Source organism: Rhinatrema bivittatum, chromosome 15 (genome assembly GCF_901001135.1).
Source record: "Rhinatrema bivittatum chromosome 15, aRhiBiv1.1, whole genome shotgun sequence".
In the NCBI taxonomy this organism is placed as follows: Eukaryota; Metazoa; Chordata; class Amphibia; order Gymnophiona; family Rhinatrematidae; genus Rhinatrema; species Rhinatrema bivittatum.
This window is the reverse complement of record NC_042629.1, coordinates 70,736,031-70,751,498: the sequence shown is the minus strand read 5'-3', so window position 1 is coordinate 70,751,498 and position 15,468 is coordinate 70,736,031. Positions and strand designations below refer to the sequence as shown.

General features: G+C 42.8%; 2 protein-coding genes across 6 annotated transcripts in view; one reads left to right on the top strand and one right to left on the bottom strand.

The window, feature by feature from the left end:
• Nucleotides 1–5,222, bottom strand: part of CEP104 (centrosomal protein 104) — a 67,241-nt gene extending 62,019 nt beyond the window's left edge. For 3 of the 4 annotated variants that reach the window (XM_029578839.1, XM_029578841.1, XM_029578842.1), the window contains exons 1-6: nucleotides 4,752–5,121; nucleotides 3,551–3,672; nucleotides 3,237–3,410; nucleotides 2,560–2,698; nucleotides 1,888–1,950; nucleotides 578–654 (exon numbers count right to left, since the gene is read on the bottom strand). In XM_029578839.1, coding sequence (XP_029434699.1) covers nucleotides 578–654; nucleotides 1,888–1,950; nucleotides 2,560–2,698; nucleotides 3,237–3,410; nucleotides 3,551–3,663 — 566 coding nt within the window. In that variant the 5' untranslated portion in view covers nucleotides 3,664–3,672; nucleotides 4,752–5,121. The other variant, XM_029578840.1, reaches the window with a different exon arrangement.
• Nucleotides 5,223–5,414: 192 nt separating this feature from the next.
• Nucleotides 5,415–11,840, top strand: DFFB (DNA fragmentation factor subunit beta). 2 transcript variants are annotated; one of them, XM_029578843.1, is made up of 7 exons: nucleotides 5,415–5,700; nucleotides 6,579–6,705; nucleotides 6,971–7,159; nucleotides 7,657–7,736; nucleotides 9,143–9,316; nucleotides 9,549–9,649; nucleotides 10,569–11,840. In XM_029578843.1, exons 1-7 carry the CDS (start codon nucleotides 5,518–5,520, stop codon nucleotides 10,786–10,788), a joined length of 1,074 nt encoding a protein of 357 aa, XP_029434703.1. In that variant the 5' UTR covers nucleotides 5,415–5,517; the 3' UTR covers nucleotides 10,789–11,840. The 2 variants fall into 2 exon arrangements, with proteins under 2 accessions (XP_029434703.1, XP_029434704.1); XM_029578844.1 differs by lacking the exon at nucleotides 9,549–9,649 and having other exon boundaries at nucleotides 5,422–5,700.
• The last annotated feature ends 3,628 nt before the right edge of the window (nucleotides 11,841–15,468 follow it).

Sequence of the window (15,468 nt, the reverse complement as noted above, 5' to 3'; positions counted from 1 at the left end):
GAGGTTTAGCTCTCCTCCCATTCCCCCACCCCCTCCACAAATATTTAACAGATAATCACAGAAAAATAAAGAGAGCTGTTTCAGAATGGTCAGTTTTAAAATCTCAAGTTACCCTCTAGTGGCTGTTTATGTGGAAATCAGCTCCAATATAAAACAAAACTATAAAAAAATGCACTCGTAGAATCTCAGTGCCACGTCCAACATTCTATCAATGCATTTTTTTTTTTAATTGGTGGCTGATTTCTGCATAAATTTGACTCAAGTATCCACCTTCTCAATGAAATTAAGCAGTTTCAAACTAAACCCAAATGCTTATAGTATTGGAAAAGTAAGGAACCTGGACACACCACGAGATCTTTACTTTTCATTACATTTTATGGCTTCAGGACTCCTGCTAGTCTGAGAAGCTGGATCATCAGCTGTGACTGGAACCCAGATCTTCCACTAACCAGTACAGACTACTAATTATCAGCATGGTGGGCTAGCCCTAAAGACAAACATCCTATTACTGAAAATTTGTAACACTTAAAAAAAAATCTTTACAAAATTCCTTTAAAAGCAATCGTGCTGCTCTTACCCAGTGTTTGTTCCATCTAAGGCCGGGTCATCTGAACTACTCCCCAGGTAATGGTCAATCACCTTTCCTCTGGAAAGCTTTCAATGCAAAAGACAGAAGATGGAGTATGAGGGAGACTGATTGTATAGGTTTATAAAAGCCAACGTCCAAGTCAGATCCCAAGGGAGGATGTTCGGATGTTTGATTTCAAAGTCACGTGCATGGGATATCAACAGAGAGCTGTAGCCAGGAAAGGACTAGACATACTCAGACGTGGACATGTTTAAAGCAGCCTTTTATCGGAGGTTTTAAATATAAAGTTTTGTTTTTTACAAATTCTGAACAAATCAGAATCAGGCGAAATACGTTCTATAGTTTCCAAAATATGCAATTCTATTGGTTTCCCTGTTTCAAATCTAGATTCAAACCTCATCCTGTCTACAGAAAGGATTTATACCTCAGATAAAAGCTGGATAAAGCAAATAGATATGTACTGGTCCATCTATATCTGGAAAGGACTACTGTATGTGTATATATATTTAAATTGGCTGCACTGCCTGCAGGCCTACGGGTACTTTTATGTTCACAGGTCTGTGAACACATTTAAAAAAAGCGAACTCCTTGTGGAGCTTCCTTTTGAAAATTCAGCCAGCTTCGCAAATACGTCAGTACTGCAGACTTTGTGCCTGTAAAGACCACATCGTAAATCATGTATAGGGATTTCAAAACAAAATCCCCACATGCTGTTTGCCGACTCCGCTCTCCCCCAGCTCTGCACCTTTGTGATGTGAGTACTTTCAACCCCAGAGGTGGAGAGGCAATTTCCAGCTGAAGATTTTCCCCAGATAACTGCTTATTTATCTGGCTAAAATTGTTTGAAAAAATTGCCCTCAATGAGGAAAATGTTCAAAGCGATTTACCTGGGTGAAGAGCTATTTACCCGGGTAAATTGACTTGGCTGAAACTCATTCTCCTCTGCTCGGCTAAAACTATACACAGGTTTTTAGCTGAGAACATGGTTAGATGGTGGGGGAGAGACAAAACAGCGTGAGCCTGGCCCTGCAAATGATATACTTTGCAACTGCTAATTTTCAAGGGAAAAACACAATGCGTGCGGTTTTCCTACACGTAACATCAATAGGATAAAAGTGCCAGCATATGTTGCAAACATAAGGGCTATTCAAAATTGCCTTCCCAATGTGTGTACATCCTCTCCGAGGCAGGCCTATTTCATCCCACTTTTGTATCGCAGCCCTGTTGCTTGGAGGACCTTGTGTACAAGCACGTCACCAAATAAGCAGTTTTCAGATCTAAAACTCAGGTGTACTTACAGTGTTACTTTCATCATTGTAGTCCACAGCATCACCGATGATATTTATTGCAACAAGTGCGACCTGGAACAGAAGAAGCACAAAAACGAACGAACATGTAAATCTTCTGTGCTCTAAACACAGAATATGATGGCAGATTCAGAACGGATGGCTCACTCTGTCAGATCATGTCTGATGCCTTACTAGAAACTCTACTTGATGGATGGCTTTGCATTCAATTCCTTGCAACTAAGTATCCTCGATTCTTAGTCCATGCTCCTCAGTTTTATAACACATGGTGCATACTGAGCCATTGTCACAAGTTTTGTTGTTTTTTTTGGCACAAGATAACATTTTACAAATCATCTACCTGCAAACACAAACTAGCCAAGAAAAAAAAAAAACGAAACAAAAATACAACAGAACAGCCTGATTTGACTGCATTTTCGTGCCTTAAGCTATATAGTGCTTGATTGCTTGGGAGAAAGTGCTGAATATCTTGTTAAGAATCTGAGTACTTAAAACCACAGTTCAAAATTTACAAAAGATGTACAGAATGCAATTTAACATCTACAGAAGTGAAACAGTATTTTGCAGAAGATTTCTAGCTTTAAATGGCAAAAGGGGCAGCTAGCTGTTCCTGCCATTTATAGTGTGGCTCAAGAGGCTTTTCCCAGAATGCCTGAACCTTACCTGATTGTAGAGGTTGTACCTATTGACGTAGTTTTTATGAAAAACCAGTTTCAGATACTGTCCTACTGCATCCACATACACAGACTTCAGCTCGCGAGCTTTATATCCAGTCTTCTCATTATCTGACAGGGACACATAACTGTAGAGGGGAAAAAAAGTGTTAAATATCAAACATCAATAATCACATTGCAACTGAAAGTGCACTGATAGAGGAAATAGAATGAAAGAGATGAAAAGTATGCTTAGAATCACACTCCTGAGCCACATTACTGTTTATCTCCAGGCACATAGCTATAAAAAAAAAAAAAAAGATATTTAAACTAGCTTGGAGAATACTGAACTCTGCCTCTCTCAAATATACATCTGTTTATAATTTGTACATCCCTCTACATTACAAAGAATAGAGGCTATAACAGATAAGTGGCACTAATGGAATTCAAACAAACATAGCTCCATTTTTTAAGCACTATTAAATGCGGGTCATGGTGTCAGAGAAGTTGGACAAAACAATGCCCAGGATGAGAACCTACTTCTCTGGCAAATGCTATAGAACTGCAACAACATTTCAAATCAAACTAAAACCATTTAGCAAATTTTGAGTATATATTTTCAGGAATTCCCCGCCTAGATAAAAGCACTACAGTACAAAATTACTACCTACCTATCTCCTCCCTTACCCAAGTCTGCGAAACCTCTCTGATTGGTATGGTGCAAAGTATTCAGGCAGGCTTTCCGTAATGTAAAACTCAATTTTGGATGAAATCAGATACTGATGAGCAAGAAGTTGCAATTTTCTAATTCTACATCTTTCTACCATCTGAAGAATAATTTCTTGGGGGTACTGGCAAAATCTATAAGGAGAAAAAAAACTTCAGTTATTCTCACAATATTCTCATTGCTATTGCTTTTGTTAAGATAAAGGAGCAAAGGAACTCGCACTCCAGTTAAAAAAAAAAAAAAAAAAGAGGTTTTAGTTCTTTGGCTAAAGTACCTTGCTGATCTCCAGCCATTTACAGTCGGTGCATGGACCATCAATTCTTTTGCACTAAAGCCATCTTCACGTCCAGATGAGCTGATCACAATAAATGCAATCTTGTGAGGCATTCTGCACAGCTAAAGTGATGATCAGAGAAGCATTACTATTTCCAGTAAGCCTACAGCACAATTAAAAAATATTATGACTTCTGAATCAAATGCTATTTTTGTGGTTAGTCCATATACTATGAGGAAGCTGAAGGTGAAACTTTGAAATAGTAACCTTAGGAAGGCTGGAAAAAGAATGGCTCACCTCCATGTTGCCAATTACCATTCAATACCCACTAAAATTATACCACTCTAATGTATATATCATACCCAAGCTTGGAGTATTACATGTCAAAATACCTATTAAAAATGTCATCTTTCTGGTAGATCAAAAATCATCTTCACCATCGATTTAATATGATTAGGTTAGGAAAACTGAAAAGGTGACAAGACCATCATCAAGCTCCCTACATACTATTTCACTATAACTGGAAACAGAAAATGTTGAAAAAAAGCTCCTCTTGTGCTTCTACAGCTCCTCCTCAGAACAAGACACCTGCAGCCTGAGGCAAAAAGTGACCATCAGTTAGGATTGATTATTGCTAATAAGCTTCATGTCATAAGGTAATGTTTCCCAGCTCAGTCCTGGAGGCAGACCTAACTAGTCAGGTTTTCTGGACAGCTACAATGAATACGCACAAGATCAATTTGCATACACTGCAGATCCAGTATATTTATGTACCGGTATGTATTTATTTATTAAGCTCTTATATACCGTGGTTCAGACTGGCCATCACAACGCTTTTCAATGTATAAAACATAAATAACAATAAATTAGATAAGGAGCAATTTTATTCCTAAAATATGGTAAATAAAAATAAAATAAAATCATATCGGCAAATAAAAAAACACAATAAAATGTAATCATATATAAAACAAAATTTAAAAAATTAAAATGCTATCTGTAAATCTTTCTCGGGCATATTCACTGCCATTAGGCATGACCCAGGAAAGAGCTGCTGAACTGATCCTGGTTTTATCCCAGTGCTCCTGTGGCACCGCTGTTGATAACAAAATTGCAATGAGAACATTGTAGAGGGAACGGGGAGGAGAGGGGATGATGAGGCTCAATCTGCTCCTGACGTCGGCGCCTCCTGTCGGATACTCACCGCGGCTCAGTTCGGAGAAAGTCCCTTTGCGAGCAGTAAATGCAGCAGCTCGGAATGGGTGTGCGTTGGGGAAGGGGGCAGAGAACGGCAGGAGCTTAACCAGACATATCGTGGGAACGGGTGGAGGGCCCAGCAGGCCTCGCACCATCGTCGGGCGCAGGCTCTCAGGCGGTCGGACCAGGCTGGGCCCTTGCCGTCACTCGGCGGGCCTGGATTCAGCACCACGGCCAGAAGCTTGGGCTCGGCTGCGAAACCCCTCCGGCCCATAGGAAGGCCCCGAGGTGAGCCGCGCGCTAACAGCCCTGGACCCGGAGCCCGGCCACCTGCTCTCTCCCACCCGCCATCTCCATAACCACCGCTTGACAACAACCCCGCCCACCTACCGCGCCTGCGCAGCCCCGGCCGGACTGCCAGCAAAGAGGGTGCTGGGAAATGTAGTTCCACAGACCGGAAACGCATCTCTGGACACGGAAGGATAAGGGGGGGGGGGGGTGCGAGCTGGCTAATTTGATGCTGAAGTACCCAGCTTCCCCACGGCGGCGACACAACCTCCTTTCGTCGCAGTCTTAGCCTTCCCTAGGCATTTTGAGCCCACGCAGCTACAAAAAAAAAAAAAAAAGTTGCCGGAGCGCCACTCAACAGCCGTCCCGCATAATGGTGATAGAATGGCCGCGGGAGGAGTGTCAGCGGCCCGTAACCATGCCGACGTGACGTCAGAAAACGTGCAGCGCTGGGCTGCGTACGGAAAAACGGAGAGGGGAAGTAGATGCAGTGCGTCTGCGCCGACTCGGACGTCCTTCCGTGCTGCTCTGCTTTGTGGGCAATGTTTACCTTCTTCAGAAAACCGAAAATCTGCAAACTCAGGACCTTGCTGGGCGGCGGCCAGAAATATGGGGTTGCGGCCAGAAGCGTGCAAGAGCTCGTGGAGAAAGGGTGCAAGAAGTTCCAGGTTTGAGTACTATCCGCCCTTCACCGGGAACTAATTTTAGCACTTGCAATCGTTGTTTTCGTTCCGGTCAGATCGAGCCGGTCCTGGTTTTACGTCATTAAATGCATCTCGTTTTTCTTGCGGTAGTTAATAAGAAAATTAGAACTACGACTCCATGCATGTAATAAAACTAAGAGTGGATTATTGCATCCTAAAAAAAAGAACCACTCCGGTTTAAAAAAAACAACACTTGGACAAGGTTCTGGAGGCTAGGTCCATACTGACTTACTAGCCAGATTGACTTTGTTCTCTTTGCCTCTTAATTGGTAGGGAGAGAATTATCAAACCGCCTCATAGTGGGAGTTGCTGGCTACTTTTAAGAGCCCCAGCCTGGCCTGTTGAATAAGTATTGGTCTGAATGCTATGGCAGCTATTATATTCCTGACAAACACAGCTCCGGGGCAGTTTGTGAGGGGTATGTTCCAGGACCTGGGCAACTTTGCACGTCTCCCTTAAAAGGAGGCTGTTAAAAGTAAATGCTCGTTACTGCATTTATCTAGGAATAAAGCAGAGCTCGAGGAGGCAAGGGCAAGTCATATCCTAGAGCGCCTCTATTTACCCCAACTGACTGTCACATATTCGCCCTGCATTCGTATTTGACAGATGTTACATTAGGTATCAAAATGACTAATCTTAAACAGGGAAGCTTGCTGAGGTGAGAGGTAAAAGGGAAACAAGAGCTTGCGCTGGTTTTTAGCAAAGGAAAAATACTTTTAAATTGTAGCATTCTAACATCTATAATTTATTTTAATCAGATGGATTATCTTTGATTTTTATTAGTTTAATAATGTACACTTCTTAACCAAGTTAAAAAGAGGACATTTAATTTTTTTTTGTAGCTGCCTCCTGTGGGCTGTCAGATCTGTTTATACGATGATGGAACACAAGTGACCGAAGGCTACTTCAAGAAAATCCCAGACAACACAGAACTTGTACTGCTAACGGCTGGACAAACCTGGCAGGGATGTAAGTGTTAAAATGTGTTATTTTGCGTTTCAGGAACAAGAAAAGTAGACACGATAAATCAGTTGTTGCCAGGTGCTGTATTATAATTGTAAATGACCAGTTTTGGACACTGGAAAATAATTAAAAACAGAATGCATTAAAGCCATAAAAATAAAATGCAGCAGATTTTGTCCTGCAATTTTTAATGGTTTCTTGTTGAAAAATAAATCTGCGTTCTTCATAAGAGCTTAAGTCTTCTGTTTTTTTTTCACATTTAAAATGATAGATGTCAGTGAGATCGATTCCTTTTTAAATAGCTTTTACAAAAAGCAAGACACCATCATTGAGGCTGTTCAGCAGCTGCTGTCTGATGAACAGGCTCCACAACGGCAAAAGATCCTGGTGGACCTCATTCAGAACCTAAAGGAAAATATTGCTGCAGAAAGCAGAGACGAGGACCAAGACTGGTTTGAAGGTTAGCTTTATTCCTATTGGAATATAATGCAAAATTCATTTGGGGGTGGAATATTATTTTTTTATTACCTCATTATACAAAATAATATAAAAACACATTTGCACATAGAAAAAAAACTATAGAATTAGTCTGCAAATCAGTGAGAGCATGTAATAGGGGAAACATACCTTTGAATCTGGAGCTGGGTGAAGTACTAGGATGCAGCCAACTGGTTATCTTGATGATGCTTGCTTAGTAAGTCTTGGGCTTAGTGAAGCAGGTTGCTTAAAGAAAGCAAAAGCTTGCCTTACTATTAGAAAGGGTCTTGCATCCACACTGATCATCTTGGTAGGAGAGGTTAGCACAGATTTTTATTAAGGTGGAAGTGAGGATACAAAGGCAGACCAGCAAGCAGAATGGCCAGGCCAGGCATCGTGTATTGGAGGGGATAAAGCCTCCTCTTTGTGCTCTCTTTGTCTTGCAGGCATGTTATCAGCATATCCTTTCCTTTCTTCCAGGTATAGAGGCAAGGTTTAAGAATAAATCTAGTTATATGCGCTACAACTGTGAAAGCAGAATACGAAGTTATATGAAAGAGGTACAGTTTGTGGATGATGTTATGGGTGCTTTTAACCCATTAAGTGTGAGTGTTGAGAAAAGACAAAATCTGAATGTTTTAAAGCAAGGAAGAGCCTTTTTTGTTGTTGTATTGGCCACCAATGCTCCAAGTCCTGAAGCACACACAATGCTCTAACCATAGTCTTAGTAACATAACAGCAGAGATGAAGACCAATTAACCCATCTATTTTGCCTCTTTATTCCTGCCCATAGCAGCACGATATAGTACAGCTGCCCTGTGCTTGATGTGTCCTAGGATATTCATGTCAATTTTTATTTTCTTGCTCCTTGATTCTCTAGTCTGTGATAGATGAGTATACAAGTTCTCATCCTTAATCCAACACTCACCAAATGCCCTAGAGCTTAGGCCAAAGCTTTGTAATAATTTTAGTAGCTGTTTAGATTAATACCAAACCTACAGCCTCCTAAGGCTCCATGCTCACACGGAATGACACAAAGCTAGTTGGGTTCTGAGGAGTCACAGTCTGCATATTCCTTATCTAGGCTGTTCTTCCTTTAATCGGGTACTTTTGTTAACAGGCTGGACAAGAGGTTGCCAACTGCAGAATCGCAGCACAGACCTGTTTGATTGCTGGAGCACTTCCAGGCTGCTGTGCATGGGCTTGCTCAGGCATTAAGCAGTATTTGTTTATTTATGTATTTTAAATCCATCTTTTTGTTTATCATCACGGCTGCCCTGGCCTCTGCTCTGGCAGGAGCAAAGGAGGGCTTGCTATTTCTGCCCAGCATGCTTGAGGCCTAGCCCAGGACTAGTTTTACACCAGCTCTGCTCCTAAGTTAATCAGGAATTTACCATGTGCTTAGTAAAGCTGTAATTACTCATGTTTCCTTTAAATATTCACTGTCAAACCAAATCACAATACCTTCCTTTTCTGTAGGAAAACTTCCTTGCCTATCAATATGTGAAGGTTTCTATCCTATCCTCTCTCCTGCTGCAAGTCCATTCTTTACATTATATTTACATACAAGGTTGTTGGGGGTAGGGTCGCCAGAGGCTCAGGAATTACTGAATATGGTTCATGTATTTTACAACTTAGAGCAGAGGCTTTGCGCTTGTCTGCTTTACTACTCTAAACTCAATATATACCGTGACTGTTTAAATATTATAAACAAAAACTAGTAGTGATAAATTGATTCCTACCAGTTAAGACACTGTTAGTGTATATGTATGTATATATATATATATATATATGTAAAAGGCATGTGACTATGCACCAATCAAGTCTATATGCCCTTGTTTACCTTTTTTTTTTTTTTTTTTAAAATCTATTTTAACTTTTTCTCTTCCATCTGTTTCTCTACTATTGAACTGACAGTCTCAGTGCAGGCAGCCTCACATGACCATTCATTTTACTGTGCTAAAAGGTTGAAAGTTACACTTCAGCTGTTGATGCAGAGGCACAAGATGACTACAAAAGAATAGCTGGGGTTATGTGGAATAAACTTAAATCGATGAAATACAACGGCTCTTACTTTGACAGATGTGAACCAGATAAAACAAGTCGGCTCTGTACCCCTGAAGGCTGGTTCTCATGCGAGGTAAGGGTGTAGCCTAGGCTGATCTAACTCAACTGGCCTTTATAGTACGTTAGAAGTACTTTCACAAAGTACTTATTACTTCCACTTTAGAACGGACTACTAAAATCTCACTGATTGATGACTCCCTTCATTTGCAGAAATCAGCTGTGAAGAGTGACACTATTTTTGCACTATTCAAAAGCTAGATTGCATTACTGCAGTCCTTATGGAAAATAATGTGCTTGTGTTCTAGGGTCCTTTTGACATAGACATGTGCCTATCAAAACACTCTATCAATCCATACAGTAATAGAGAGAGCCGAATCCTTTTTAGTACATGGAACCTTGACCACAAGTAAGTGTAAAACCTCAAGTTTGCAAATAATCCTATAAATGTCCAAATTCAGATGGGCTGTGTAAGGCTCGTTTACGGGCTTGAAAACCCCAGATGAGCAAATCCATGCTTATTTAGGGCATTCGTGATTAGGTAGGCACATGGGGAAGGGGGTAATGTACATCCAGGCATTAGTAAGTGGTTAAAGGGAAGGAGGCAATGAGTGGGACTGGCACAGCTACTTGTGTAAGTGGAGGAGACAGCTGAATGCCTCCAGGCTCAGTACTACTCAGTTTGTTTATAAATGATCTAGAAGTTGCAGTAATGAGTTTGGTTACAAAATTCATAAGATACCAAACATGGGGAAGTTAACTGATTGTGTTCAAGAAGTATAAAAGATCCCAAAAAAGAGGAAGACAGGGAAAAATACCTGGTGAGACCAAGAAATCAGGCAAGCAAAAGGTCAAATGGAAGAAAAGGGATCCCTAAAGTGAGGTGACAAAACATTTTTCAGCTATATCAGATAAGGAAGAGAGGCCAGTCGTGTTAGTGAAATAAGAGCATGCTGGTTTTAACAAATAAGGTTCAGATCAGTGAGATTTTGTTTTTGAACATCTAATAAAGTCCCAGGGAAAACCACATCCCCTCACTTCTCCCTTGCACGCTGTTGCCCAGGAGTGCGATTCTGGAAGCATGGCTATTCCTTTTGAAATATTATAGGCTAGGATAATTGTTTTATTTGTAATCAATGCAAAGAAAATCCTCTTGCCCACTACCTACAGTACCTTAATGTAATCTGCTTTGAACAGTCACCGAAGCCAGCATCTAAGTGTGTATGTATATCTAAAATTAGTCACTTTATTTTTGCTTTACCTAAGTCACCTGATTCTCTCAACATCAATTTAATATGGGAATTCAACTTTCTGCTTTTATCACACAGGATAGAAAAGAAACGTGCTGTTGTTCCAGCCCTGGCAGAAGCTGTGAAAGAACTGAATGGGAGGGAGCTGAACTGGGAATACTTTTACCAGCTGTTATTTACTGTGGATAATTTAAAGCTCGTACACATTGCCTGCCATAAAAAGACCAGGCACAACCTCGTTTGCGATGCCAGCAGAATTTACAGGAAAAGAAAAGGTGCTAGGAAGAAATCTAAATGATCCCCTGATCTGAGCGGTAACTCCAGCTGCGTGACGTGGCGAGCCATTGCAGCAAGCACATCTGACAAAGTCACATTCAGATGAGCATTTTTGGATGCATTTGTGCCATTTTACCAGTTACCGTCCTACAATTTTTTATTTTTTTTTTTTTAATATGCTACAGGAACATGGCTGGGGGTTCTCACACCTCAGGTCACATAACACTGCCAAACAAACAATGTACAGTAGCAGAAGAAGCACTTATCTTTAACTTCTACCACTGTGGACATGAAATTATAGAGTCAGTCTGGTATGATGCATGTTCAGAACCTGCATTCTAATGTGAAAGACATGTGCTATGCTCAATCATACAACCTTGCTCTACATCCTCTGAGCTATAAGAGAATCTTCACCAGCCCATGCTGGAGTCTCGCTCCTTTTTTCAGAAGCACTCAACAGGATTGGTACGGGTTTGTTCTTTATCTGCACCCAGGAAAATGCTGGATTCTCCCCATTCCAGGGCAGGTGTGAGACTTGTCGGCACAGACATAAGTTGCTGTTTGGATAGGTGGGAAGCTGCACAGATGGTTATAAGTGGTATCAGCACTTTAGAATCCTTATTGATTTTAACACCAGTTTGCAGTCCTGTTTTGTGCAGGCTACAGCTCAAGTCATTTAGTGTTAACAAATCTTTCCTTCCATGAAACAGTAGTTATGCATATAGCTGAAAATAGAATTTCTGGGCTGGATGGGAGAGAACTCATTTTAACTGTACAGCCACCCTATCACCTGGAAATTCATCTTCATTTGCCTCTATGCCCCCTTCAGTCAATCAATTGCTCCGCAGTGGCTCTAGCTGAGAAATGCTCAAAGCAGGTGGCAGAGCTTAGTACCACTATGCTAACATCTTTTTAAAATTATGTAGATTTCATAGGAGAAAGAATTTATATGAGACCAGGGTTTGAGTCCCGCCGTCACTCCTTGTGACCATAGGCAAGTCACTTTACCCTCCATTGCCTCAGGTATAAGAACATAAGAAAATGCCATACTGGGTCAGACCAAGGGTCCATCAAGCCCAGCATCCTGTTTCCAACAGTGGCCAATCCAGGCCATAAGAACCTGGCAAGTACCCAAAAACTAAGTCTATTCCATGTAACCATTGCTAATGGCAGTGGCTATTCTCTAAGTGAACTTAATAGCAGGTAATGGACTTCTCCTCCAAGAACTTATCCAATCCTTTTTTAAACACAGCTATACTAACTGCACGAACCACATTCTCTGGCAACAAATTCCAGAGTTTAATTGTGCATTGAGTAAAAAAGAACTTTCTCCGATTAGTTTTAAATGTGCCCCATGCTAACTTCATCGAGTGTCCCCTAGTCTTTCTACTATCCGAAAGATTGTGAGCCCCCTGGGGATAGGGAAAATACCCTACAGTACCTGAATGTAAACCGATGTGATGTCAGATTGAATGTCGGTATATATAAAAAAAATAAATATAGATATGCAGTGGAATTGCAAAAATGCTCTGACAAGCCACTGCTTTGTATAATTTTTTTTTTTTTATAAATATAGTAAAGTGACAAGATTTTCTTGTTTATAATTTTATCTAATCTGCTGAACATCATGAAGAAAGATTTTATATTGTGCCAGGTCTACGCGGTAGGGGGCTGAGTGCATAGAAACTGAACAGGCAGAGGCACATGCAGTTCCTACACCTGTGACCTGTCACATTTTGAGGCTATCTGCGTATTGACAAGGGTCTTGCTTTGTATAATGTTGCATACGCTGTCCGTGCTATATAAAAGTAAAACTTGTTTAGCACAAACAATTGACTCACTTATAATTGGTTCCCTGTTATTTCCCAGCTTACTGTAAGTCTGCAGTCCATTTTCCACCAGTTGTCTCAGAAGGCACCCCCTATCCCACAGGGATCTGACAATATGCTGCTCAGTCACGTGAATTCAAATAAAACCTAACATCCACGTACTAGGCACAGTAAGTAATGCACTGGTTATCTAAGGTGAAAGATTTAGTCGTTAATATCAGTACTGTACTGCCAGACACCCAAAGTCCCTCCTCCCAGACTCATTTCTTTGCTTTTTTTTTTTCTTCATGGTTATTGTTAGTCAGGAACCATTTCTCTCTGCTACTGGTCCTGCAGATTGCCTGCTGTCAATAAAGTTTGTTTTTGTAAAAAGACCCACAAGAAAGCTAAAGAGTAGCCAAAAGAGAACATGTAAATGGGTATAAAACAGAGTTGCTTACCTGTAACAGGTGTTCTCCTAGGCCAGCAGGATGTTAATCCTCAACGATGGGTGACATCAGATGGAGCCTGGCACGGAAAACGTTTGTTAAAGTTTCTAGACCTTTGAGTGGCACATTGAGCATGCCCAGCCTGCCACTATCCACGAAAGGTCCCCCTTCAGTCTCATACCATAGAATTCACGAGTGAAAAAAATAAAAACGCAGGAGAAGCCAACTCTGCGGGGTGGCGGGTGGGTTTCCTGAGGACTAACATCCTGTTACAGGTAAGCAACTGTGCTTTCGCCTAGTATAAGCAGGATGGCAGTCCTCACAGATGGGTGAATACCAAGCTACAGGCTGGTCCCTGTCACAACCATGACCAACAGGCACAAATCTAACTGAGGTAAATAGGGAGACAGCCTGAAGCTGAACGACAGCCTGAAGCTGAACAACAGCCCCTAGGCAGGGAGAATTGGGTTTAAGTCTGGAAGAGGTTGAGGAGGACAGATTTGCCGAAACTGTCATGTCTACCATCCCTGTCCAAGTAGTAGTGGGCAGCGAAGTGTGTAGGGGACTCCATGTTGTGGCCATGACCCTGACACCAGAAGGAGAACCTCCTCCACTTCAATGGTGGAAGGCTTCCTGGAAGCTACCAACACTTGAGCCATCATCAGAGCCTGCTGTACCTACTGCTGAGAACGCACCTTTTTGCTGCTGAGGCAGGTGCTCTGACAGCTCCTGGACCTGTTTCCACAGGTTCCAGTTATAGTGGGTCTTATATAGGTGGTAGGAGGCGATATGAGCCATGAGCATTGTGCCCTGAAACACTTTCCTCCCCAGGGCATCGAACGTCCTGTACCTCTCTCCCTGGAGGAGCAGAGACGTGGGTGTGAGAACATGTGACCTTTTTAAGAATGGACGCCACCACAACCAACTGCTGTGGGAGATGGCACCTCTCAAAACCCAATGCCTCTTAGACCAGGTAGATGGCATCTGCCTTCCAATTAATGGGAGTGATGGACACGGAATTGTTTCTGGATCCTGAGGAGAAGTTCCTTAAAAATATGGACTGGGACAGCTACTATTTCCTTTGGATCATCCAGCATTTTGTGACGGGCGTCCTTCAGCCATGGCCCGGACAAAGCCCGCAAAGGAAAGATCCTCCGGGGGACACCTACGCCTCTCATCCGGAGGGGAAGGCTCTGAAAGAATATCTTTGGAGTCCTCTGAAGACCACGCCGAAGTATTGTCCCCCTAGGGGTCATATGAGGCCTCTTCCTTGCTAAGGTCCCCCCCTGGGGGCTGGCAAAGATGGTCCCTGCCCAGGCCTCTCGCTTTGGGCACAGAGGGCATTAACAGCACCAAGGATATTAAAGGCACCGAAGTTCCCGACAGCCCAGGAACAGGTCCGGGGAAACTCCAGCCGTAGGCCCAGGCAAGTCTTCCTCCTCAGAGGATCCACTAACAGGTATCGCTCCAGAGGGGGACATTGGTGGCTACTGAGGAACAGATAGTCCTCCAAGCACCAGCTGCATCAGGACACCTAGAAGGACGTCTAGATGTTTTAGCAGGGGTGCCAAAAGAGACTGTCCAGGCACTGGCACCAGCATGGGGACCGGTGCTGGTTCAATACCCCACAGGGCTCGGAGTATTGCCATCTGAACCCTGCAGTCCAACTCCTCCTGAAAGTCTGGTGAAGTGAGGATGGAAGGAGGCAGTTTCAAAGCTCTGAGGTGGCTCGGTGCCTGGCACCACTATCTGTGGGAAACGCCTGGGACTCCCGGGTCTTATAGAGGACAATGTCTCTTCCTCACGGGGTCACTTTGGTGGCGGCCACTGGTGCTGCATCGGTTCCGGGACCGTGCATAGACGGCGACAGTGTTTGCGGCGATACTCAGCCTGGTCTTTCCCCGGCGCTGAGGAAGCTGAAGATCCCGTCTTGGAATGTGACATTGGAGATGGCCTATCGCTGTCTACTCTCTCAGGACAGGACCCACTGGGAGAGGGGAAATGGATAGCGTATCCCAACAGTTCCCCAAGGCCTCTAATATTCAATGCCCTGGATGCCGGAGTGGATGGATCAGACATTTTGGATACAAAAAACGTTTCTATCTTATCCAGCACTATGGCCCTTGGGGGTCATCTGGATTACACAGACTGCACCCATGGACACTGCATGACGGTCCCAGGCAGAGGATACAGACCTTGTGTGGCTCAGTAATAGACATGGTCTGGGGGCACAGTCAAAAAACGGATGATGCCATAAAACAGCTGGCGAGCAGTCGATGGCTGGTGGCCACCGAGGAGCAACATACTGGGAATCGACCGCAACGAAGGGAAGATCAGCACTGACTGGAGAAGAGGGACCTGGCCCAGGGGGAAAAAAAAAAAAGACTGAAGGGGGACCCTGGACATTTGGATAATGGCAAGCTGGGCATGCTCAGTCTGCCAGTC

What these genes read in the sequence shown, in the direction of transcription:
- DFFB (XM_029578843.1), top strand. Translation starts at nt 5,518, where the DNA reads ATGCAGTGCGTCTGCGCCGACTCGGACGTCCTTCCGTGCTGCTCTGCT. An exon ending in TGGACAAACCTGGCAGGGAT is followed by an intron (nt 6,706 to 6,970) that starts GTAAGTGTTAAA and finishes TTAAAATGATAG; the next exon opens with ATGTCAGTGAGATCGATTCC. An exon ending in GGACCAAGACTGGTTTGAAG is followed by an intron (nt 7,160 to 7,656) that starts GTTAGCTTTATT and finishes CCTTTCTTCCAG; the next exon opens with GTATAGAGGCAAGGTTTAAG.